Source organism: Barbus barbus (assembly GCF_936440315.1).
Source record: "Barbus barbus genome assembly, chromosome: 36".
Taxonomy (NCBI): domain Eukaryota; kingdom Metazoa; phylum Chordata; class Actinopteri; order Cypriniformes; family Cyprinidae; genus Barbus; species Barbus barbus.
Window position 1 is genome coordinate 24,498,234 of NC_136714.1, and position 27,782 is coordinate 24,526,015.

A 27,782-nucleotide genomic window follows, 5' to 3' on the forward strand; every position below is an offset into this window, starting at 1 on the left:
CAAATATATGCTAAAAGAGCACCACAAAATACGGTCCAGATCCCGCTAAGAATCTTTAGGTTGAAATATGACAGCATTAATGATTTTGGCCTTGGTTCTGGAAGTATTTTTCCAAATAATTTTTCTCAGAGGGATTTTACAAAAAGTCATTGTTTAAGAGTTACAAGCCATGAAGCGCACGCACACACACACACACACACAAACAAACACCTAGTGCTGTCAAATGATTAATAGCGATTTATCGCATCCAAAATAAAAGTTTTTGTTTACATAATATATATGTGTACTGTGCGTATTTATTATGTATGTATGTATGTATGTATGTATGTATGTATGTATGTATGTATGCATGTATGTGTGTATGTAGAGAGAGTAGAGCAGGGGACTCAGGACACAGCCCTGTGGGGCTCCTACGTTCAGGGTGATGGAGTTTGAGGTGAACTGGTGAAAGTTGACCAGTTCACCTCAAACTCCATCACCCTGAACGTAGGAGCCCCACAGGGCTGTGTCCTGAGTCCCCTGCTCTACTCTCTCTACACGCATGACTGCGTGTCCTCTCACAGCTCCACATCTATCATCAAATTCGCTGATGATACTGTGGTTCTGGGCCTCATCTCCAACAATGATGAGACCGCATACTTGGATGAGGTAGAGAGACTAACATCATGGTGCCAGGACAACTGTCTCTCTCTGAATGTGAGCAAAACTAAAGAGCTGATCATGGACTTTAGGAAGAGACTGCAGCAGCCCTACACTCCTCTTATAATCAGTGGGACCCCTGTGGAGAGGGTGAGTAGCTTCAAGTACCTCGGTGTAAACATCTCCGAGAACCTGACTTGGACTACACACATCCAAACACAGGTTAAGAAAGCCAGGCAAAGACTGTACCATCTGCGACAGCTGAGGACATTTAGGGTCTCACCAGCAATCCTGAAAACTTTCTATTCAGGGACCATAGAAAGTGTATTGACTCAGTGCATCTCAGTGTGGTATGGAAACAGCTCCAATCAGGACTGCAAAGCACTACAGAGAGTTGTGCGCTTAGCTAAGGGTCTGCTCTCCCCTCTCTGCAGGACATCTATCTCAAACGCTGCAAAAATAGAGCTGTCAAAATCATCAAGGACTCAAATCACCCTGGTAACCGTCTATTCACTTTGCTTCCATCTGGTAAGCGCTTTCATAGCCTGATGGCAAAAACTGATAGACTTAGGAGGAGCTTCTTCCCCCAGGCCATCAGGCTCCTAAACTTAATATCACTTGACTCCATGTAAATATCACTATATCAATAAGCTATTCATAATTTTTCTCTACCTCATATTGCTGCTATTAAATACCCTTTAGAACGTTTTTGCACATTCTTTTGCACATTCCTGTTATATTACTATTTAAGTCAACAACATACTGACCTGCACATTTATATTTATATTTAATTCTTTTATTTTTTCTACTTTTCTTTTTCTTAATATTTGTATTCTACATAATTGCACTGTCCTTGGAGCGGACCTGACCTACATGTCACTGCTGGTTATACTCTGTATAATTGTGTATGTGACCAATATATATATATAAAAATACACACACATGCATGTATATATTTAAGAAAAAATTTATATTTCTATATTAAATATATTTATATTTAATATAAATTATATAAATATAAATATATACATGTAGATATTTTCAAAATATATTTTGTATGTGTTTTATATATACATAATAAATATACACAGTACACACATATATTATGTTAACAAAAACTTTGAATTTGGATGACAGCACTACACTATTTAATTATTTAAATTAAATAGTGTAGGGAGACTGATAATTCGTAGTGCTTCATGGAAGTTGGAGGGCAGTAAAAAGTTATTTTGGTGGAGATCATGGGTTATGAACTTTTTCACAAGGAATTATGAGGTTTAACATGATTATTTTAAAAATAAGATGAAATAATGCAGGCTGATGGCTTCAACAGAAGCATATACCACAGATTAACAAGCTCGTAGCTCAAAGCAGGTCTGTCTTTAAAGTTATACAAGTTATCATTCAAAATCAATTCCCCTATGGAGAAAATGAATGGGATTTTCATTTTAGAAATCACTATGTAGACCACAGACAGTTCAATGGGGTTTGGAAAAAGTCATTATAAATCACAAAATTATAACAAAAAGAAAACAGTACAATTAAAATAAACTCAGAAAGCAACTCACAGTCATCCAGATCAAGCAGAGACGCTTCCTTTTTCTCAACCTGCTGCAAAGAAACATGGATGCCAGATGTTACACATGCAGATTAAAATACAGCACAACTTCATACTCACAACTCCGGACATGTGCTTGGACTCTCTTGTTCTTCTCACCTTTGTGACTTGTTTAGACTCCACAGGTTTAGACCTTGTGTTTTTCTTCTGATCTGTTCCTGAGTCTGAATCTGAATCTAATTCCGATCCAGATTCTGATCCGGATTCAGATGAACTCTCAGAATTCTCAGAGGCTGATTCACTTTCGGATCTGAATTCACTCTTTACTGCGTTCCCATTCTTCTGTTTCCTATTCGAGTTACACACACACACAGAGACACAGAAACAACTGAACTATTTGTTTGAGTTCACCAGACAAATTAATAACTGCAAAACATCCAGTAAACACACTTCACTTCTAAATTTCATCTATTACCTTCCTTTTAAGAGTTTCTTATGCACTAAACACTACAATTAATGATGTGAAAACATGTTTAAATATTTATTTCCGGGTCATTTTTGACAACCTAAAAAAACGGTTCAACAATTAGCCATTAAAAAAGAACATTTCAATATTCAAGCATAAAAAGGGACGTCGTTTGATACAGAGAGAGAGTACAAGAGAGAAGGTTGGCTAAATTAGCAGAGGGAACAATGTCTGTTTAATTGTAAGATGATTAGATGGATTAATTTGGCCTTTGGATTTCATTTACTCTGAACAAGTGACACACACACACACACACACACACACACACACACACAGAGACCATCTAACTGAAGTGTGCACAGTTCAACGGCAGCATTAAACCAGGTTGTGTGTGTGTATTAATGAGCGCATTTCACGGTAGTTGAGGATGGAGGCGAGAGCCTTAAATTATGCACAATAATGACAGAACAGCAAACAAAACAGGCAAACAGTGTAATGTTTGTGTGTGTGTGTGTGTTAGCTGTTTAATTACCGCCTCTAATAAAGGCAGCAGGGTCAACTACAGGAACGTTACATCACAACAATTAACAGTGCAAACTCTGTGTGTGGACAGGATAGAAAAAGTCATCAAGTTTGTGTGTTTTATGCCTTGCAAATATAAACATTTGGGTTTATATGATGAACTAAACATATTCTGCTGATTTTAAATTTATTACTAATGTTAGCAAAATTGCAAAAGTGACTTTTGATAGTTCCGGAAGCATCACTAAAAACGGGTTGAAAATCAAAAACTGATAAATAAATGATATGCATTGTATGCCACTTCTTTTCAAAACAAAATGTGCATTTATTGAGTTGCATTACAGCTACTCAATTCACAGATATTTTTGTATTTTGAAACTCAAGCAAACTAAAAATGCTATGAAAAATATAAATATTAATTTTGGCACACAGAAATGCTTTGCTAAAAATAAAATACATTTTATTTGTGGTGGGGCCAGCGAAAATGTTAAATTACTGAGAAAATATCCTTATTGTGAGCGAGAGAAAGAGAGAGAGAGAGTGTGAGTGTATGTGTGCGTATGAACAGATGGAGGGGGAGATTATTGGTGCCACATTTTATTAGTCACGTTTTATGCTGCAGCATACACAATCACACAAACACACACACTGAACACACACATTATTTACCTCCAGCACATATATAAAACCCAAGTTGTACATTGTGCATCCACTTGTGTGCACACTTGAGCAAAACACACCCATATATGCGGTTAAAATTACCAAAGTCAATCTCACATACCATCTGTCTATATATTTATGCACATAAACGGCAATAGCATGAGGTGCAAGTATAAAGCGCTGGAATTCAGACCGCTTACTTTGTCGGTAGAGTTCAATGGGTGTTCAGTAAACATGCATGACTTTTAATGAAGTTTTATGCATAAGTGATGCATCTATTTAATTGAAAAAAATGCAGTGTCTGGTATAAATATAAATGGCTGATTTCTAAAAATACAATACAGTTGGAAAGTTTGGGGTTGAATTTTTGAATGTTTTTGAAAGAAGTCTCTTATGCTCAGCAATGCTGCATTTATTTGATCAAATAGTGTAATAATGAAATATTACAATTTAAAATAAGTGGTTTCTATTTGAACATTTCAGAATGTAATTTATTCCTTCATCATTACTCCAGTCTTCAGTGTCACATGATCCTTCAGAAATTATTCTAATATGCTGATTTTCTGCTCATTTAATTGAAACTGAATTTAATTGAAATATCTCTTTACTGTTACTTTTAATAGATTTAATGCATCCTTGCTAAATAAAATTATTAATTTCTTTAAAAAAAAACATCTTACTGACCCCAAACTTTTTTTGAGTAGTGTACATTTGCTATGTATCTTAAATTAAATGTAAAAACTGACGGGAATTTATTTAGAAAGAATGAATGTGATTGGCCGGTGGGAAACAGAGCAAGGTCATGACTGGTTAATTTAAATGAGGTATTTTACACTGAGTGAGACCAATACCTGTCTTTGCTGTCCGGTTTCTGCTGTTGTAGTTTTTTGTTTTTTAGCGTTTTCTTCTTCTTTTCTGAGTCTGATTCACTAGAGCTCTTCTCCGATTGGCTGGAGCTGCTCTTGTTTGAATCATTGCTGTTCTCCTCACTTTCAGATTCGCTTTCTGATTCTATATGTACACAAAAACAGGTTAAGACAAACCTCAAATTTGCTAAAACATCCTTTTACACTAAACAAGCCAAAGGTCATGTTTTACCTTCAGTGCTGCTGCTACTGCTGTCCTCACTTCTGCTTCCCTCTTCCTCCTCTTCAGAATCAGAGTAGAACTTCTCATCTGATTTGCGAGTTTTGGATTTACCAAGCGCTGGTGCTCCGGCCTCTTTTACCTGCCCCAGTCACAAATGAACAGGAAATGAGGGCATAATAATTTGAGTCTTGGTAACATCACTGCACTGTGAATGAACTGTATGCTGAGGCCCTTTAATAACGTAAGACATTTTAACATTATGAGAGGATTATCTTTTAAAAATAAAAGGGAGTCTTACCGGTTCTACTACCTCCACATTTCTCACTGATTGGTCAGGAGCGACAGCTGGCCAATCAGAAAGCTCCAGGTATCCATTGGCCTGGGAATTAAGCGTATGAGAGAGCGTGCCAAGCTGAAACTGGTCTCGATCTAAAAAAAATGACAAAGAGATAGATAGGTAAATATATGTTGATACCATCAAATATTATGCAGTGGCCAAAAACATTTAATATCAAATCAACACCAGCTAATTTGGCCATCCGCTAACACAAACATCAATTAAATGGTAAAACATTTTATTGAAGGTAATTCAAAAATTATAAAGTACAAGTACAAATAAATGATAATAATTTATAAGTGTAAAATAAAAAACATTAAAATTTCCTGAAATGCCATTTGATTCTGCTTTCTAAACACTGATATCACGCTTTTAAAATCACAAATTATTATATTCTACTAACAGAAAAATCAAGTGTCAACTTAAATATTTAGTAAATATTTTCCAGATAATATGAAACATAACTTTAATATATATTTATTTTTCACTTTAATTATTAATAATTTATTAATATAACAATTTTAATTATAATATTTCATTAAGGATACAATCAAGAAGAGTCATTGTGTGTATAATATCACAATAAAGTTGAATCTACTCCAATCTAAACTAATATATATTCAGCTGCCTTTATGGTTTCATCATAAATGTGGCATAAAAAGTTTGAAAACAAACCATACTGGTGTTGAACAAGCAAACTGTCAAAAGTTTTGCTATGCAAGACTAATAACTCAGATCTTCTAGTTTATGCATCCAACTCTGGGTACTACTGTACTTCTTTGTCATAATAAACAAAAAAGCAATAAGTGTCCGCACAGGCCTTCAGGAGACCTGCTGGGTAATTGACATTAAACTGGCAGAAATGCCACAGCATTCAGGTCTGCCCGTGTGCCCTTCTCACAATACGCCGGCTACGTCCCGTAATAAGCAAGGTATATGAACACATAATCACTGCGGCTCTGCAGAATATAAACATGAGTGAAAAACGGCAGCGCACACAGCGCATCTAAACCACCAATATTAAGAATGACAGCAGGAGTTAAATGTCTCGCAAATGTTATAGGGTAAATTTATACCGCATTAATGAAATAAAGACTAATGGGTGTATGATTCAGTATTCTAATTTATTTTAATCTATAGTTACCATGGGGATAATCATGAACTCATTGTATTAAAACAAATTAGAGCCGGAAACAGCAGCACAGATTTGAGATCGGTAGATTATCAATTCGGACTATTGATGATTCGCCTTCATCGCACAGATCATGTCACAACCTGCGTCATCACATGACTTAAAAAAACACACAAAGACGTGTCGCTATGAGTTTCATCACAGCGAAGCATAATCAGCCCTTACAAACTTTATTACCTCCTATTAAGAGCGGGACACGCTTTACCAAGCACCGAGAACGATACTCAGCACAACAAAAATTACCCCCAGCGACAGCCGGCATCAATCACACGGAGTGCATCCTTCACGCTAAACCCAAATCCATCCATCCGTCCATCCGTGTAGCTACAGGAGCAAATGAGTAACACCCTTTTCCTGCTCGTGAGCGTAATTACTCCCGTTTGATTGCAGGTGAAGTGCATGAATGTACAGGAGGTAGTAGTAAATCAACGTGTGGGCGTATGCTGGGCGGACGGGACGCCCAGGTTCGACTGTTATCAAATTACACCGAATCCAACAATTCAATTCTGCACAGGAGGAACAGAAGGAGTAGCCTACAAATCCAAACAGCTAATCTGGAGGAAAAAAAAAAAACAGTTCAGAGGCGGGAAAAAATAACTGGCATTTGATAGAATCGGTTGCAGAGTATTTCTGCGTGCTGTATTGATGTTTACGGGTTAGCACTGCTGTCATGGCCTGCGGGGATGAATTCCCATGGCAGCGTTGTGTGTTTCAGTTCTGAAGCCCTGCTTGAATGGAATGATGAAATAAGAGAGAAGTGGGAGAAATCGATATAAGCAGAACTCTTGAGTTCGTATAGATGTGGTCGTGTCATTTAGAATCAGAGCATGACGGTTAACTGACGGCTTTGGACACTTTTAACTGCTCCAGCTGTTTCATCATGCAACAAATCTTTAAAGGTGAGCAATATAGGCCAGAGGTTACAGATCTGTGTTGGTAAATTAAAGGTTGTAGGTTTGAATCTTGCATTCCTTAGCTTGACCACTAAATTTCAATCACTTGTAAAAAATCATATTTTTTAATATTATATCATATTATAATTTATATTCACTACAGATACTTAAATTATTCTTTACGACTTTTCCAGACATGAAACACTACATTTGTTTTGCAGTTTCACTCAGCTTTAAAATCATTTGCAGTTAAAAAGAAATTTGATTGCAATAAAAAGTCATTTCTAGCTGATATAGAAAAGAAAATAAATATTTTACTACTGAACTTGCAATAAAATTAAATAAATAAATAAATAACACTAGAAAAAAATAATTGATGCTTAACTTTTCCAGGCTTGAAAACCTACATTAGCTGCAGTTTTTCATTAATTTTTAAAAATCAATATATTAACTATAGAAATTGAAATGACTGAAATGAATGGCTTTCGCAGGCCTGAGTCTGAGTCATCTCAAAAAATCTGAATATCGTGAAAAACTGCATTTTTTTGTAACTTATTTCAAAAAGTGAAACTTTCATATATATTTTAGATTCATTACATGCAAAGTAAGGCATTTCAAAGGTTGTTTTGTTTTAATTTTGATGATTAGAGCTTACAGCTCATGAAATTCAAAATCCAGTATCTCAAAATATTATAATTTTTCCTAAGATCAATCAAAAAAAGGATTTGCAAAGCAGAAAATTTCAAGTTCTTTAAAGTATTTTCATTTATGCACTCAGGGCTCCTATAGCACAAACTCCAGCATCACTGAGGAATGGCATGGAAGCGATCAGCCTGTGGCTCTGCTGAGGCACTATTGAGCCTTCAGCTCGTCTGTATTGTTGGATCGACTGTTTATCATCTTTCTCTTAAAAAATATACCATAGATTCCATCAGGGGTTCAGGTCAGGCATGTTTGCTGGCCAATCAAGCACAGTAATATCATGGTCAGCAAACCACTTGAAAGTGTTTTTTGCACTGTGGGCAGCAGTCCTGCTGGAAAAGGAAATCAGTATCTCCATAAAGCTTGTCAGCAGATGGAAGCATAAAGTGCTCCAAAATCTCCTGGTAGACAGCTGCATTGACTCTGGACTTGATAAGACACAATGGACCAACACCAGCAGATGTCACGGCACCCCAAATCATCACTGACTGTGGAAACTTCAAAGCAGGACTTCAAGCAGCTTGGGTTCTGTGCCTCTCCAGACTCCAGACATTGATTTCCAAATGAAATACAAAATTTAAATTTATTTGAAAAGAGGACTTTGGACCACTGAGCAACAGTCCAGTTCTTTTTCTCCACAGCCCAGGTAAGATGCTTCTGACGTTATTTCTGTTTCAGAAGTGGCTTGGTAGCTCTTTTCCTGAAGACATCTGAGCATAGTGACTCTTGATGCACTGACTCCAGCTTCAATCCACTCCTTGTGAAGCTCTCCCAAGTGTTTGAATCAGCTTTGCTTGACAGAATTCTCAAGCTTGCGGTCATCGCCGTTGCTTGTGCACCTTTTCCTACCCAATTTCTTCCAGTCAACTTTGCATTTAATATGCTTTGATACAGCACTCTTTGAAGAGCCACTCCTTTCAGTAATGACCTTCTATGACTTACCCTCTTTGTGGAGGGTGTCAATGATCGTCTTCTGGACCATTGCCAAGTCAGCAGTCTTCCCCATTATTGTGCTTTCAAAGAACAAGAGATACCCGGAATTTATACTGTAGGGATGGTCATTTAATGAAACTCAAATGAATGTAAAATATATATGAAAGTTTCACTTTTTGAAATAAGTTCACGATATTCAAATTTTTTTAGATATACCTGTGTGTATATATATAATAATTTATAAAAAAAAATAAAAATCACTTTATAGAAGCTGCAACTACAAACTGTAATTTCTAGCTGATAAAATATTTTACTATTTTTGTCTACTACATAACGCCAGGCCTGAAAATCTACGTTATTTGCAGTTTCATTCATTTTTAAAAAAGTATTTTACAGAGATTGCAATAACAAAAAGCTATTTCTAGCTGATAAAATATTCTACTAAAATATTTTACAACAGTACTAGACTACAAAACAAAATTTATATTCACAATAGAAATTTACACAACACTTTATAACTTTCCCAAGTCTGAAGATCTACATTATCTTCAGTTACATTTATTTATTTTTTAATAAAGTATTTTAAATAAGTATTTTACAGAGAATGCAACAACAAAAAGTAATTTCTAGTTGGTAAAATATTTTACTACCTATTTTACTAGTATTTTTTACTACCTAATTCAAAATATTTATTCACTACAGAAATTTATATGATTTAACAAATTTTCAGGCCTGAAAACCTACACACTTTGCGGTTTCATTCAATTTTTAAAATAATTTTTACATAGATTGCAATAACAAAAAGCTATTTCTAGAGGATTAAAAAAAAAAAATACATAAATGTTTAATACCGTACTTAACTACCAAAAAAAGTAGCCTATATATTCACTACAGAAATATAAATGCCTCTATATGACTTTTCAAGATTGTTACCTTTGAAGGCAGACTGCAGGACAGGAGCCGGTTTGGGCGCCATCAGGATGCGGCGAGCATATTTGCTCAGGGCTCCGCTCTTCTCGTTTGGGACAATCAGCTGACGAATGAACCGCGTTCGGTCTCTGATGTCATAGTTCTGATCGTACTTGCCCAAGTTCAAAATGTATTGAGTCAGTAGTTTAGTCTGTATGAGATAAAAACAAAAAGTAAGATAAGACATAACCAAAACACACACCCACCCAAAGTGTGATTTGATTTTACCTGTTTGGAATTGGTCAAGTAGAGTTTGGCAGCAAGGTTGACCGTCTGGAGTTTGACAATGTCCTCCTCGCTGGTGAAGGTCTTGGCCATCTTTCGCAGGACGTCAGGGGCGATTTTAGGCACGTGTTCACAGTATTCACCCATCAGCCACAGGATGCTGGCCCTCGCCATCGGGACCTAAAGAAGAAATGGACACAGTATACACAGAACATCATGTGTTAATTGTTAACGAGACCACAGCTGCACACAAAATAACACTACAGTTGTGTAATATTGCACTTGTGTCTCACAGTGATGTTGTCGAAGAGTTTGGCCATGTGTTTGATGATGTCACTGTGCTGTGACGGCTGTGTCTGCAGAAGTTTCTTGATGACAACAACGCTCTCTGCAACAACGGTCTCTACGAAGAGAAGAAACACATGAATACACCGATAAGCCAATATACTATGTTTTTACTGTAGTAACAGTAACAAACTGAAATAACCAGTGTTGAGGAGGTAACCAAGCAGCAACTTAACTACATTTTTGAGGTGAGGAATTAATACACACGCTCCTACATATAAATGTCCTCTATTATATGCACAGTAGCTTTAGAGAATAATTTCAAGTCTGATAAATCAAGTCCTTGTGATCCATTTTGTAAGGTAAATGCAGCAGTTTACCATATTTTACGCTTTAAATATTTAAGGAACTATATTTTTAGTGTTTTCTACTTTTACCAGTTGTACACTGTGTGCAATTTGTATGTTAAATATTATTTATATTCAACTATATATTTATATTTTGATTTTGTTTATGATTTAATGCCTTATGAGCAGCTACATTCATAGCAAAATCAACAAATCAATCAATTAAAAAAAAATATGATTACAATATAATTTCAATACATTGTTTACAATAATGTTTAAATAAATTGTCTTTAAAAAAAACACAATAACATGCAAAAATATACACATACCTAAAATAATAATAAAAATAGTACTAATAACAATTATTTAGAATATTTCAATGTAATGTAAAAATTCTACAACTATTCAAGGATAAATTATTTTAAAATTGTCCATTTATATATATTTTCTGAATAAAGAATAAATGGGCTTTCTATTAGAATGATTTAAATTCAAGAAATTCGTCCATAAATCACAAATCGCTTTCTTTTTCCCCTTTCAATAAATATGAAAGCTATATATTGAAGTTTTACACATATACATAGAATTTTATTTTATTTTTTAAATATTGAGACTGTGACATGCATTTTCAGAAAGAATATTCACATTTTCATCTCTGGAGATAATGGCTGTATCTTTATCGTAAAATTTTGTCTTTACACTGCAAAACATTGAACTTCTTCATATTGCCATCTGGAGGCAACCAGAAGCACTGCTGTTAATAACGAAACAATAACTTCAAAAGCAAAAGGCTCCAGTGAGGTTAGTGTGTGATTACCGTCTCTGTTGGACAGCAGCAGGACCAGGCCGTTGAGGCAGGTGTCGGTCACTTCAGAGATGTTAGTGGCACAACGGCCGATGGCCTGGATGGTGGCCGCCGCAAACGCCTTATCCTGACTCTTCACGTATGTCTGGAACACAAACATAGCTGCTTAAAACTGCTATTCCTCAGCTGAGTTTCTAAATCTTATGAGCTGTCTACCAACACTGGATTTTTAGGCATCATAAAAGTATTCAAACCTCAGAATTTACCTAAGACTTCACCTTAAGATTCATCTCAACATTTTTTTCCCCTTAAGAATCAATTTCATTTATTAAAGTTTACCTGGAATTCTCTCAGTATGGTGGAGATGTTTGCTTCATTAGCCAGGTTAGTCAAAATCTCCAGCTAAAGGATTTAAACAAACGCGAAAAATATCAGAGAAGACAGAAAACATCAGCAGCAGATATGACAATTTCAAGGTCACTGTACATTAACACAGCACTTCAACACAAGCACAAAGACTGAATGAAGGTAAGTCTATGTTTCACCTTTAGTGTTTTGATGTGCGTTGCATCTGTAGATCTCACATAGAAGCTCTTCATGAAGGGCTCAAACATTCCCTTAAAAAAAAACAGCACAGCCATTACCTCAGGGCTACCTCGGATAGTAGTGTGTACATTAGATTCTTGTTTTCAACCTTAGTGATTACCTAAAGACTTTACCTCAGATTCTACATCAGTGTTTACCATTTTCTCTTTTACCACACATTTTACCTGCACACCTCAGTTTTAACACATAGTTTATCTAAGAAAATTTCAGTTTATTTCAAAATTTAGACCCACTGTACACTCAGACTATTGCCCTTAGTATTCACTTCAGATTATACTTCATTTACATCAAATATGTATCTCTCATTTTCAGTCAGTGTTTAACCAACCAATACTCCAGATTTTACCTCAGGTTTTTCCTCAGACATTACTTCAGTACATTTCAGGACTAATTTGGCTCTACCTCAAATTTGTATTGAACATTTACTTCGACTGATACCTCAGATTGTACCTCAAGGTTTTTCTTAGACATTACCTCAGTTTATTTGTGGCTTAATTTAGGTATATACCTCAATTTCTAACTCAGCATTTGCCTCAGAAGATACACTGAATTTATCACACATTTCATGTTAGATACTACCCTTAGTTTGCTTGGGACATAATTGAAGCCTAACCCCATTTCTTACCCTGCAATTTACTTCATATTTCACCTCAGGATTTCCCTTAAAATTGAGATCTCAGATCTTACCGTAAGATTTACTTAGGGGGGCAATTGTTGCCAAATTGTAACCCAAAAGTTGTCTGTACAGGCAGGGATTGTAGGTGGGGGGAGTGAATGACCAGTGCTCTCTTCTACCCTAAATATCACAACTGAGGCGAGACCCTTGAGCAAGGCACCGAACCCCCAACTGTGTGTGTGTGTGCACTTAGGTGAAATGCAGAGCACAAATTCTGAGTATGGGACACCATACTTGGCCACACATCTATTCCTTTTCCTTTTCATATTTTATCTCATGATTTCCCCCAGAAATGAGGCCTACCCTTTGATTTTACCTCAGTGTTTACGCCAAATGATTCATTTAATATTTTACCTCAAGAATTCCCTCAGAATTGAGTCCTACCTCTGATTTTACCTCAGTGTTTACCTCAGATATTACCTTGCAATTTACTCCATATTTTACCTCATGAGTTCTCTCAGAATTGAGGATGACCTTTGAACTTGCATCTTAACTCGAGACTCACTTGATATTTTACTTCATGACTTCTCACAGAATTGAGCCCTACTTCTGATTTTACCTCAGATCTTATGTTATGATTTATTTCATATTTTACTTCATGATATCCCTCAAAATTAAGGCCCACTTCTGATTTTACCTCAATGTTTACCTAAAATCTAACCTTGCCATTTACTTCATATTTTACCTCATGACTTCCTTCAGAATTGAGGCCTGCCTCTAATTTTACCTCAGTGTTTACCAAATGGACTAATGCATTTAGGCCTAACTGATTCTAAATCAACAACATTGTTCATAATATATTCAGATTTCGTGAGAAAAGCAGGATGAATGTTTCAGCGAGTCTGTAGTACCTTCCTCTGAATGGACATGGTGGCGATGTTCTGCAACACAATGTACTGAACTTCCCTAAAAGAGCCGAGAGTGAAACCAAAAACAGGAATTAGATTGACAGATTTGATCTTGATATCATCTCCATCTCATTTATCTCATAGAGTGCATGTGTTACCTGTGGTTCCTCAAGAGCCTCACCAGGGACTTGGTGATGACACTGAGTTCATGTTTAGGAGCCAAATGCCAGTAGAGCTGAGATACTGCCATCACAACCTGACAAAGAGAGATGATTAATGTTATAAATGAAGAGCTACGCCTTTAAATGTTAAATGTAAGTTACTTAAAAGAATACCAAAGAAACTAAAATCCGGTACTTTTTCCATGGTATGTTTTTATAAAGGGAGAAAAAGGTGAGAAAATGATGGGTGGACATAAAACGTAGCTCATGAAAGAAAGACAGATTAATGGAAGATGTGGTGGAGAGTCCCAGTGACATGTGAAGTGAGAGAAAGAGGAAGAGGAGGGTTTGAGAGAGGTTGAAAAAGAGATAGATGGTGATAGATTAGGAAGCCTTCTATGTATGTAATGATTTTGTCTTCCCCAAATTACTTTGACCCCAATATACGAACAGGACAGCAGACTTCAACACATCAACCGCTAAAGCAGCAGAGAGAGAGAGCTGATAAAGACAGAGTGCAGACTGAGTGTAGAACAAAGCAGGACAAGTTTTAATCAAAACATATCACACACACACTACAAAAACACACACATACACACAGACCTTGAGCTTCCAGGTTGATGGAGCACTCGAGTCACTCTGTGTGTGTGATGTAGGAGGGAATAACGTTTTCTGAGCACATTTCTAAGGCTGAGTGTGTGTAACATGATGGAGTTGTGTCTGATACAGCCTTGGTCCCGCTAATATTCTGATGTACAAACACACAGACTCGCACTCAAACACAAAACACACACACTCAGGTGCGTCCTGAAGGCCTTTGCTATTGCTCAGAGTTGAACAGGAACGAGCATGAGAGAGGAGAACGAGAAAACTGGAGCGCACAGATGTGTGTGGAAATAAGAGTATGTGAGCATCTTAAAGGAATATTACAGAATTAATAAAGAAGACACGATGAAACTATCAGTTGAAAATGGTTCAAATGGAGCAAACCCTTCCTACAGGAATTAAATCATCAATGATTGACTAAAAGGTCTACCTATCTTAAAACTTTTTTTCTTAAAACCTTTGAGAAGCGAAAAAGGAGATCTGGCTTAATAATAAAACAACAGCTTATATATAAAATTATCAATTGCATTATACGAAGTCATATTACTACCATTTAAGATTTGTTCCATTTCTAATATTTGATAGAATTAATATATAAATGATCAAAAGATAAAACACTCCTATATTTCCTATAAAAGATTCTTAATAATAATAATTAAAGATTTAATGTAATAATTGTTGTTTGTGAATTTATTTTTTAATTATTTTATAATTTATTATTATTTATTTCATAATATAATGTATTATTATTTTATAGTTTTATATTATTATATTTTAACTAATATTGATAAAAAATATTATTATTAATTATTAATAATAATGTCAAAATTTAAATAATATATATTTTGGTTATTAATAAATAATCAACTTATTTACTATATTAGCTTTTGACATTTAAAACAGTGATATAATAAAAATAATAATAATTAATATTGTTTGTGGTGAGTGGGGCGGGGCCGAGAGCCGTGGGAACGGAGCGAGGCCGGTGGAGTTAATGATAATGAGCGACACCTGCGACACTCACCGGTCTCGAGTCCCACGGAGGAGCTCCGGAAGGATAAGAGGAGGAGTGACGACAGTGGAAGACGAGAGAGGACCAGGCCTGGATATTATTTTGTGTTTTGTGTGCGGCAGTCATCCGTGAGGGGCTGCCGCTGTACTTTTACGTTTGTTTATTTTGTTATTAAATCATTGAATGTTTGCCGGTTCCCGCCTCCTTCTTCCCGACCTACGAACTTTGTTACATTGGTGCTGAAACCCGGGAGGAAGGAGGGACACGCTGTCAGAGAGCCCTCGCTGCTGAGGGGGATCGCGGTGCTGACGAGATCGGGCAGCAGGGAGTAGCGGGGACGGCCGCTGGCTGCCCGAGGCGACGGTGGTGCTGGAGCGATGGAACATCAGGTGGGACGGAAGACTCGCTGCCGTGCTCCTGGGTCGAGGAGGGGGGCTGCCGTCCGAGAGGGAGCGGAGGAGTCGGCGCCATTCGCCGAGTGGCCGCAGCCTGCTGCCATCCGCCATATTGGGGAGGAGCAGGGAATGGGGGACTCGCTGCCGGCTGCCCTCGACCGGAGGAGCCATCGCCGTCCGCCAGGAGGCGGAGCGTCGAGCCGTCCACCAAAGAGGTCCAGTACCATCGCATGGCACCGCGAGTGAGAGCCTCTCAGCTGGTTGAGGACCAACCAGCAGTGTGTCCGGGAACCGGACCAAATTTTTTTTTTTTTTTTTTTCCTCTCTCCCCTCTCTCGTCTCTGTCACTCCTCATCCTTCCGTCTCCTTTTCTCTCGCCTCGTCTGTCCGTACCCCCAGGTACGCCGCGGCCGCCCTGACGGGTCCCCCCCAGGAAGGAGGGGGGGGGGGGGAGTAGAGCGCAGTCTCGAGGGTACCCCCGGCCTGCGAGGGGCGATGGGGGTATGTGGTGAGTGGGGCGGGGCCGAGAGCCGTGGGAACGGAGCGAGGCCGGTGGAGTTAATGATAATGAGCGACACCTGCGACACTCACCGGTCTCGAGTCCCACGGAGGAGCTCCGGAAGGATAAGAGGAGGAGTGACGACAGTGGAAGACGAGAGAGGACCAGGCCTGGATATTATTTTGTTTTGTGTGCGGCAGTCGTCCGTGAGGGGCTGCCGCTGTACTTTTACGTTTGTTTATTTTGTTATTAAATCATTGAATGTTTGCCGGTTCCCGCCTCCTTCTTCCCGAATCTACGAACGTTGTTACATTGTTGTACCAATATTTAAAATTGCAAAAGTTACTTATAATAGTATAATTACTGTTCTTATTATGACAGATTTGGTCCAAGAATATTATCCAAGTGTGTGTGTGTGTACTCACTGCAGTGTTTCTGCTCTGTAACAGTGGTTTAGTGTTTCTGAGCAGGAGTCTGTGGTCTGGATCCATGATGTACAGCTTGGACTGGTCCACTCTTCTCTCCTCCTCTGAATCATAAAATGTTTTCTCGCTGTTCTCGTCAAACACAGCGTCCTACAATCATACACACTATTAATTAATAAAAACATCAACAAAAAAAAAAATCCAGAGGTCATTATACCAACTCTAAAAATTATTAAAAGGAACACCAGCAACTTTCTATCCTGGGACAATCACTACAGTCTACATAACATCAGTCAGAGTTACAATATTAAGTCCTCTCGATGCCTCCGTCCTACCTGAAACCCTCAATGCTAGCTTTGAAAAAGAAAACAAAATGAAAATCAGATGAGTCAATTTCAAGCAGCAATTTGTGCTCAAATGAAACCGCTAATCTTGATAGCTGAGCTTTAAAAATATAAATAAGTCAAATAATAATGAAATACACAGACAGTAGCTGACCTCTCTCCACGGGCTGACAAACTGCGTCCTGGCGTATCGGGTCAGCATGTGTATGATGACCACCTGACCCCACTCTTCCACGTCCACCAGCAGGTTACACAGCTTGCGATAGTTCTTATGGATCAGGTCAATCCGGTCCGGACAGACCTCCTCAAACGCCATCACCACGCTGCCAGCAACCAGCTACAAAAAACACATGATAAACAGCATGGTTTACAACTTAGCCACCTGTTAGAAGACTTTAATATACAGTAGTCAACAATTGAAGTGGATCAAAAAAGTTCAAAGTTGTCCTAAGACAACAACGCATTTTGGTTTTAGGTTTTAGGACAACTTTGAAGAAAGGTTTTGATCCACTTCAACTGTTGACTATTGTATTATAAATCAGCTTGAAGTGTTTTTTCACTATGTGGTACAATAATAAAGTCAAGTTTTGAATTTTTGTTTTTTGATAGGTGGTCACACATTCCAGGGGTGTCAATCAAATAACTCTGAACCAATATTATATAAATAATATTTATTTATATATGATTATATTGATATTATGATTTATAAAACTAATGATAAATGAAAATATAATTATAATAAATTTGCTATTATTTATTCTTGGCTAATTACATTACATTTTCAATAATTCAATAGTTCTGTTGTTAAAACAATAAATTACAATTTGCACAGGATCAGATATTTTGAATTTCTTCCAATTATAATCATTTATGAGACATGAAACATTCAAGAAATGTTCAAGGAACAATTAACAACTAACCACATCTACATCCACCAAAAAACCCAAACTACCCATTAACATTTGTGCACCTAAACGACAAATCAACAGACCAGTGATTAAAACAACCCATTTGAAATCATTAGGGAAATATTATATTTAAATTACACTGATAAACACAAATATTAGCGTATAAACAAACACAAAAATTAAAAAGTAAAGAAAAGCGAAAACAAGAAAGCAAGAACTGAGTGGTTAGTTAGTGCACATTATGTGTATATATGTATACATACAGTCGAGGTCAGAATTATTGGCACCCTTGGTAAATATGATCAAAGGCGGCTCTGAAAATTAATCTGCATTGTTAATCCGTTTGATCTTTTATTTTTTTTTAAATCACAAAAATCTAACCTTTCATTGGATATTAAGAATTTAAAATGGGGGGAAATATCATTATGAAATAAATGTTTTTCTCTAATACACATTGGCCACAATTAATGACACCCTTTTATTCAATACTTTTTAAAACCTCCATTTGTCAGTTTAACAGCTCTAAATTGTCTCCTATAATGTCTGATGAGGTTAGAGAACACCTGACAAGAGATCAGAGACCATTCCTTCATCCAGAATCACTCCAGATGCTTCTTCTCTTCAGTTCACCTCACTCATTTTCTACAGGGTTCAGGTCAGAGGACTGGAATGGCCAGCAGAAGCTTGGTTTTGTGCCCAGTGACCCATTTTTGTGTTGTTTTTGAGGTTTGTGTTTGGATTATTATACGGTTGGAAGATCCAAACGTGGCCCATTATAAGATTTCTAACAGAGTCAGTCACTTATTGATTTTTTATCTGTTGGTATTTGATAGAATCCATGATGCCATGCGTCTAATCAAGATGTCCAGGACCTCCAGCAGAAATATAGGCCCACAACATCAAAAATACAGCAGGATATTTCATTGTACACATGGGGTACTTTTTTTATCCTTGTGTGCATTTTTTAGTTTCATCTGACCATAGAAGCCAGTCCCATTTGAAGTTCCAGTCGTGTCTGATAACTGAATATGCTGGAGTTTGTTTTTGGATGAGCTAGGAGAATTTTTCTTGAAACCCTCCCAATCAACATGTGGTGATGTAGATGCTGTTTTTTTTTTTTAAGGTTTTCTGACCCTGAGACTCAACTATTTTCTGGTCCTTGGAGAGTCTTTAACCAGTCAAACTCTATTTCTCACCGTGCATTAGGACGATATACAGTGGTGTGAAAAAAGTGTTGGCCCCCTTCCTGATTTTTTATTTTTTTGCATGTTTGTCACACTTTAATGTTTCAGATCATCAAACAAATTTAAATATGAATCAAAGATAACACAAGAAAACACAACATACAGTTTTTAAATGAAGGGTTTTTTTTATGAAGGGAAAACAAAATCCAAACCCACATGGCCCTGTGTGAAAAAGTGTTTTTCAACAACATCTAAAGAACTGCAGGCCTCAGTTGCCTCAGTTAAGGTTAGTGTTCATGACTCCACCATAAGAAAGAGACTGGGCAAAGATGGCCTGCATGGCAGAGTTCCAAGACGAAAACCGCTGCTGAGCAAAAATAACATAAAGGCTCGTCTCAGTTTTGCCAGAAAACATCTTGATGATCCCCAAGACTTTTGGGAAAATACTCTGTGGACTGATGAGACAAAAGTTGAACTTTTTGGAAGGTGTGTGTCCCATTACATCTGGTGTAAAAGTAACACAGCATTTCAGAAAAAGAACATCATACCAGCAGTAAAATATGGTGGTAGTGTGATGGTCTGGGGCTGTTTTGCTGCTTCAGGACCTGGAAGACTTGTTGTGATAAATGGAACCATGAATTCAGCGGTCTACCAAAAAATCCTGAAGGACAATGTCCGGCCATCTGTTCGTGACCTCAAGCTGAAGCGATCTTGGGTTCTGCAGCAGGACAATGATCCAAAACACACCAGCAAATCCACCTCTGAATGGCTGAAGAAAAACAAAATGAAGACTTTGGAGTGGCCTAGTCAAAGTCCTGACCTGAATCCCATTGAGATGCCTCCAATGTGGCTGAATTACAACAATTCTGCCAAGATGAGTGGCCAAAATTCCTCCACAGCGCTGTAACAGACTCATTGCAAGTTATCGCAAACGCTTGATTGCAGTTGTTGCTGCTAAGGGTGGCCCAACCAGTTATTAGGTTTAGAGGGCAAGCACGTTTTCACACAGGGCCATGTGGGTTTGGATTTTGTTTTCCATTCATAATAAAAACCTTAATTCAAAAACTGCATGCTGTGTTTACTTGTGTTATCTTTGATTAATATTTAAATTAGTTTGGTGATCTGAAACATTAAAGTGTGACAAACATGCAAAAAAATTAAAAATCAGGAAGGGGGCCAACACTTTTTCACACCACTGTAGACACACGTCCTCTTCCAGGCAGTTTCGTAACAATTTCTGTTAATTGGAAATTATTAATTATTGCCCTGATGGTGGAAATGGGAATTTTCACTGCTCTAGCTCTTTTCTTAAAGCCACTTCACTAATTTGTGAAGCTCAATTATCTTTTGCTGCACATCAGAAATATATTCTTTGGTTTTTCTCATTGTGATGGATGATTAAGGGAATTGGGGCTTTGTTTTCCCTCCTATTTATATTTCTGTGAAACAGGAAGCCATGGCTGGATAATTTCATGTTCATAATCACCCTGGAGTGCTCAAAATTGCAAATATGAATGAGAAAATACTTCAGAGATATTTTACTCACAAGAATTTCTAGGGGTACCAATAATTGTGTCCAACGTGTATTTGAGAAAAACATTTATTTCATAATGAGACTTTCCCCCATTTTCAATTGTTTTAGTTCAATGAAAGGTTAAATATTTGTCATTTCTAAAAAATAAAATATCAAAAGGATTAATGATGCAGGTTTATTTTCAGAGCCTTTATATATATATATATATATATATATATATATATATATATATATATATATATATATATATATATATATATATATATATATATACATATATATATATATATATATATATATATATATATATACATATACATATATATATATATACATATATATATATATATATATATACATATATATATATATATATATATATATATATATATATATATATATATATATATATATATATATATATATATATATATATATATATATATATATATACACATACATACATATACGTACATATACACACACGCACACAACCGGTCAAAGGTTTTTGAACAGTAACATTTTTAATGTTTCTTAAAGAAGTCTCCATTTAAAATATTCTATTTGAATATATTTTAAAATGCAATTTATTCCTGTGATTTCAAAGTTGAATTTTTAGCATCATTACTCCAGTCACATGATCCTTTGGAAATCATTCTAATATGCTGATTTGCTGTTCACTTTTATTATTATTATAATTATTTTCAATATTTATTAACAGTTGAGTAATTTTTTTCAGGATTCTTTGATGAATAGAAAGATCCAAAGATCAGCATTTATCTGAAATAAAAATTTAAAAAAAATTTAGTAGTCAAATAAAAAAAACTTTTGACCAGTAGTTTTATGCTTTATGCTTTTGTCACATTCGTTTTATGCTTTGGTACTCATTTGGAAAGTGTTGGTTTGAATATTGTGTAGTATTGTATTGCAATTTCACCCAACTGAACTTCGCTATAAATATATATTACATTTGCACACAAGAAAAGAAGAACAAAAAGCATCTGTACACATTTACTCTTACACTGTGTCTGAAGTTATAAAACTAACACAAGTCACTCACCCGCTTCTCCTGCAGCAACCCTAAAGTTGTGCTGGAGGTTTATAATTGCAAATTAAGCTGATTAGGTTATATATGCGTCGTAATTACAAACCTCAGTGTGGTCTCAAAACAAACAGCTGCTTGGAAGATGACAACCTGTTCTGCTTCCCACCAAGCTAATATAACACACCACTCTCACTTTAGACTAATGAACTACAGTATATGAGAGAGAGTGTGTGAAAACAACACATACAGAGAGAGTTTGAGCAGGTCAGGTGCTTCATCCATTATCATGTGACTTCAATTCCAGCTCTAATTTATTTTATAGGCCTAACAAATACAATAATATCGTATACCTATATAACAAAATCTCAATCTAATTTATATACATTTTTCTTGTTATTTGTAATTTATAGTAATATTTTATTATTTTTCCCATTACTATAAAATTGTAATATATGAATATAAAGGTTTTCTGATAAACACTTTACTTTTATAAATATTTATTGTAAAATAAATACATAAAATATTTATTGAAAAATAAAATAATATAATTTTATAAATAATTGTGTTATATATATTGTATTATACATGTTGAATTTAATTTAAAATATTACTTCTTGTTTTATATACATACATTTATATCAATTAAATTTATTTAACATATACAATAGGTAATATATAACCTCAATCTAACTGATATACTTTTTACTTATTTTATTTCTAATTTACTTAAATTTTTTAATTCTTGTTCCCAGAACTATAAACTGTTAATATATATAAACTGTGTACTGTCAATATGGTACACAACAATCCCATTCATGTCAATAAGATAAACGAGTTAGGTCAAAAGTAATCTAAAAGTAATCAAAAAATAGTCATACCCAATTACCAAAATGTGCTTTTAACAGTTTTTTTTTCTGCTTTTCAAATAAAAACTCAATTACAAAATAACAATTTAAAACTATTTACTTAACACTGAACATTTTTTAACATTCTAGCAGACATTATACCAACAAAGCACAATTTAACTTAAAATTAATAAGTTAGTCAAATTATATTTTTTGGCCATTTTTGAGACCACCTCCTTCAATCAGGAATGTATTTTTACTGTACAAATAAATGCAGCCTTGCTGAGCAAAAGAGAATTATTTTAAAACATCAGAATATATTACAGATCCCAATTTTTCCACTATGTGTGAATATAATAAATGCATTAATAGAGCTGTTGTAATTATTATTTTCATTATTATTGTCTTAGTATTGTAATTTTACTGTTGTTCTGTAGAATAAAATAAAAAAGTAACATTTATGAATGTTGATGGAGTTGTTGCTTTTTCTCAGCTTTTATTTTGGCAGAAACCCACAGGAAGATCTCAGGGCTTCTTTTTGTTGATAACAAATTTATAAATGATTCTCATTACGAATTTGGGAAGATGTTTGTCGCATGCATCGCATTGTCACATGCCTTTAAAAAATGATTAAATATGTTACTGAGCAACTGACACTGTTAACTGTTACTGAGCAACTGACACAAGCAACACTGTTTCAGCGTGCTTTGGACTTTGAACCCTGGCGCCACGAGCTCGTGCAGCTTTTTGAATACATGCAATCCGTGCGTGGTGACCCATACTCGGAATTCGTGCCATCCAACATCCAACGGAATTCGTGCCATCCAATTTAACCCATCCAACGTGCACACACACAGCAGTGAACACACACAGACCGTGAACACACACCCGGAGCAGTGGGCAGCCATTTATGCTGCGGTGCCCGGGGAGCAGTTGGGGGTTCGGTGCCTTGCTCAAGGGCACATCAGTCGTGGTATTGAGGGTGGAGAGAGCGCTGGACATTCATTCCCCCCCACCTACAATCCCTGCCGGCCCGAGACTCGAACCCGCTACCTTTGGATTACGAGTCCGACTCTCTAACCATTAGGCCACGACTTCCCATCGGAGGCATGAGATGCAGTGCTAAACAGTCTCTCGCTGTCAGTGTTTTGTGCTTGTAATCAGGCATGCACGATATTATCGGAATCGGCCAATAATGGATTTAAATGTAAATATCGGCATTGGTCCGATATGAAAAATCATGCCGATATGTCTTACCGATAAGAGGAATATGTTAATAATCAGTTATATAATATTATATAATAATCAGTGCTAGTGATTAGATCACGTCAGCAGTGTGGCTCATTCTTGAAGTAAAGTTTTGTCTGAATGATGATTAAACTCACTTCGATTGCTGTATTTAATCTGTGAAAGCACGTACAGAATGACGCTTTCGGTGTATTAGCACGTGTAGCGGCAGCAGTGACAGCCTCCCCCGGGGCCTACTGCTCATTCGGTAAGGAGTTTTAATCTGTAGGGGGCGCTGTTGGTCTACTACTAATTAAATTAAAAGTAAAATAGCCTACACAAGTAACATTTAAATAAAGCAGTAATTGATGTCATAAAATAATGAGTATGTTTTGATTTAAAAGTTAGAAGCTATAGCTTGCACGGAGAGAAAAAATAAAAATAAAAAAAAATCACAAACCTGTAAATTAAATAATTATATATATATACACTGATTTATTCATTAATGTGTAATATGTTCTATTTTTTAAACAAATCATAAGCTCTAAAAGATTTTCAGAATTTTTACAACTCTTTAGACCATCTACAAATGTTAAATCTTATAAATAAAATAAAATAAAATGTTAGGGTTAACACCGCATCTTTCTGGGGGGGGCGGGGGGAATGTAGCGATTGATATATCATTTATTTATAGTTATTTTCAAAGCTTCAATGATCTGTCACAAAACATTCATTATGGTTTATTTAATTCTAACAAATAAGTTCTTGTTAAAAACTAACCAAAATTAAAAATATTTAGCTTATAATTTCTGCACAGGAGAGACGGTGTTGTTTCCAAACAAAAAAGAAATATATCGGTATCGGCCAAAATGATTTGAAAAATATCGGCATATTGGATATCGGCAAAAATCCAATATCATGCATCCCTACTTTGTAATCTTAAATACTTCCACAATGCAGACATGTCTTCTGCATTAGTGCGCGTCTCTATTTGATCGTGTCATGTCATTGTTCGGTACAATTTATTTTGTCTTTTCGCTTATTCGGTTGGTTGCCGAACATTCGGTGCATTCCTAGTTAACTCTATCTTTTTATTTGCCGTTCATCTTTAGCTAGTGTCTCCCCATCTTTCCGTTCCCATATTACCCGACAAGAGCTCCAAGGTAAACTCCATCCACCATCAACAAAGCTCTTACTTACACACACCTCATCAACAAAGCTCTGCTATCTCTGCTGCTTGACAAGACCTTAATGGAAAAATCACACTAAGCAAATGGTTCCTCTAATAACAATAAATTTCCTGTAAAATTATGAAGGGTACAGGACGTTTCCCTGGATCCATTTTGTAATGAATTCTAATTAAGGCCAGGCTGCACTGACAGGAGAGGAAACAGGGAATGCTGGGTCATCAGCGAGCAAGGAGAGATAGAGAGAGAGAGACGCTGGAACGACGCGGCTGTGATTGATGCTGTGCTCGCCGGTCAGACTGAAGACACACATACGTGCTCATATTTCATCAACGGCAACACATCCCCGCCAGCTTCCTTTAGCAGCGTACAGGGGAAGCTCGTAGAGATGTCTATTATGTTACAATAAACATTTCCAGCACATATTCGGGAAGCTCTACTGGTGAAATACAGCTCTGCGCTAAAAGCCTATGAGGACGGTGATAAAAAACATGACAACGGGAGCAAACCCCACACACATAACTCAGATTTGAGGCCGGTAGGAAGGTTTTAAGATAATGTGTTGCTGAGACTTTGTCCAAGGCCCTGGCGGGAATGTGTTGAGTTCAGAAAGTGTTTATTTAACTGCCAGAAGCGTTTTAGATAGAGAGAGGAATGGTGATAGAGGGAAGTCAGAAATGAATGTGATGTTGTTACGCCATCTGGTGGCTGTACTCTGTAAATTAAAGTTAATATAAAAACGATGCATTAAACTTGATTATAAATTTGTATAATTATAATGCACATTGTGCCAAAACAGCTTTTTAGAATATAGCTGGTCAGATTGTAAAAAACAGTCAATTTAACTCTGCAAAAAGCTAAAGAAACGTTTTTCAATATTGTACAGGCAGATTAAAACAAAATTACAATTTGGTTTAATCCCATGTTTTTTATTTTAAATTTCTCACCCTTGTTTAAAAGTAGATAGAAAATATATTATTTGTCATTTAATTTATTCTAATTTAAATTAATTTAATACTTTTATTGTGTTACCTTTATTTTATTGTATTACTTTTATTTTAATTTATTTTATTGGTTCCTTGTGGCAACTAGGTTCTCTTTTGTTTGTTTTTTTACATTTTATTTTATGTCACTTAAAGTTTAATTTTACTTCTAGTAACAACCTTTTTTATGGTTTTAGTTAACTATAATAACCCAGTTCCAAACAAACTTAAAAAATAAAAAATAACAGAAAAATGTAAATAATAAATATAAAATTTTTAGAATAATATTTTTCATGTTTACCCAATTCAGTGCAACATTTGCTAACAAAGGGTTAAAGGAAAAACAATTTCATAAAGTAAACATGCATTTTGTTTCCAATTTCAATGTAAAACAGACCATTTAATCCTATTAAATCTCAATCATTTGTTTTATATTTTCATCACTAATAAAATTTTGATGATAGTTTAAATGACAGTAATAGAGACAGAATGAAAAAACTGATTGTGTGTGTGTGTGTTTGTGCATGTTTATGTGGTTTATGAGGACACAAATTTGTATAATGACATGGGTATGACAGAGGTATTACAATATGAAGGTGGTTTATGAGGACACTGCCTATGTCCCCGTAATTCAAAAGGCTTAAAAAACATACTAAATGGTGTTCTTTTGAAAATCTAAAAATGCACAAAGTCTCCTGTGAGGGCTAAGTTTAGGTGTAGGGTTGGTGTAGGGCAATAGCACACACAGTTTGTTCAGTATAAAAACCATTACGCCTATGGAGAGTCCCCATAAACCACAAAAAACAACATGGGTGTGTGTGTGTGTGTGTGTGTGGAGATTTTACCGTGCTTTTGTCTTTCAGGAGTTTCTCAATCACTTCGATCAGATGCTCTTTCTGATCCGGGTCCAGACTGGAATACAAAAGGAGAGACCTCTGTAAAACACTCATTGGTTAACATTCAGTGACCACATCTGAGTGAATGTGTTTTACCTGTAGAGTTTCTGAATGGCATGAGCGGCGGTTTTCCGCACGTAAGGTGAAAGGTCAGTGGCTGCTTCTTTGATGGCCAGCATCATGATGGGGACGATGATGGGAACTCTGATACTGGACAGAACCCTGAGAGCGCTCGCTCTGATCAGCTGATTGGGCTCCTACACACACCAATGATGAAGACGTGTTAAGTTAGTGCTGCTATAAAATACAAGCAAAACTTTCATTCTATGCACAGAGCATAATGGGAGGAAACTAGGGCTGCATGATTTGGGGAAAAATCCAATTGCATTTTTTCTAAAAAAAAAAAAAAAAAACGTACTTGCTGTGCTTGTTTGTAGGGCAGCACATTCTTGGCCAAAATATTCGGAATATATATTAATATGTCTATAAAAAAAATAATAATAATAATAATAGCATGAACAATATTACTAACTAAAAATAAAATAAAAAAACAATAATATTACATTATTACTGCTATTTTATATATTACTAAAATACTTTTAAAATATATAAATACTATACATTATATTACTAAAATAAAAAAAATCAAGTATTTAAGAAAAATAAGAATAACTTTATTTTACATTACAACTATAAATTACAGAACTAATATTTATGGCTGTTTTTATTTCTTCACTTTCACGTTAAACCATAATTTATATTTATATAATTAAATCGCA

The 27,782-nt window shown here is 35.9% G+C and overlaps 1 protein-coding gene across 3 annotated transcripts in view; it reads right to left on the reverse strand.

Moving 5' to 3' along the window:
* Positions 1 to 27,782, reverse strand: part of LOC306855760 (AP-3 complex subunit beta-1-like) — a 66,370-nt gene that overhangs the window by 28,664 nt on the left and 9,924 nt on the right. For 2 of the 3 annotated variants that reach the window (XM_079394608.1, XM_079394607.1), the window contains exons 5-21: positions 27,100 to 27,260; positions 26,953 to 27,019; positions 17,349 to 17,531; positions 16,851 to 17,000; positions 13,911 to 14,008; positions 13,756 to 13,810; positions 12,168 to 12,239; positions 11,962 to 12,024; positions 11,635 to 11,767; positions 10,479 to 10,588; positions 10,189 to 10,365; positions 9,925 to 10,111; positions 5,233 to 5,363; positions 4,944 to 5,073; positions 4,697 to 4,856; positions 2,357 to 2,546; positions 2,208 to 2,250 (exon numbers count right to left, since the gene is read on the reverse strand). In XM_079394608.1, the coding sequence (XP_079250734.1) occupies positions 2,208 to 2,250; positions 2,357 to 2,546; positions 4,697 to 4,856; positions 4,944 to 5,073; positions 5,233 to 5,363; positions 9,925 to 10,111; positions 10,189 to 10,365; positions 10,479 to 10,588; positions 11,635 to 11,767; positions 11,962 to 12,024; positions 12,168 to 12,239; positions 13,756 to 13,810; positions 13,911 to 14,008; positions 16,851 to 17,000; positions 17,349 to 17,531; positions 26,953 to 27,019; positions 27,100 to 27,260 (2,110 nt within the window). Of the gene's footprint in view, positions 1 to 2,207; positions 2,251 to 2,317; positions 2,547 to 4,696; positions 4,857 to 4,943; positions 5,074 to 5,232; positions 5,364 to 9,924; positions 10,112 to 10,188; positions 10,366 to 10,478; positions 10,589 to 11,634; positions 11,768 to 11,961; positions 12,025 to 12,167; positions 12,240 to 13,755; positions 13,811 to 13,910; positions 14,009 to 16,850; positions 17,001 to 17,348; positions 17,532 to 26,952; positions 27,020 to 27,099; positions 27,261 to 27,782 lie in introns of all 3 variants that reach the window. The other variant, XM_079394606.1, reaches the window with a different exon arrangement.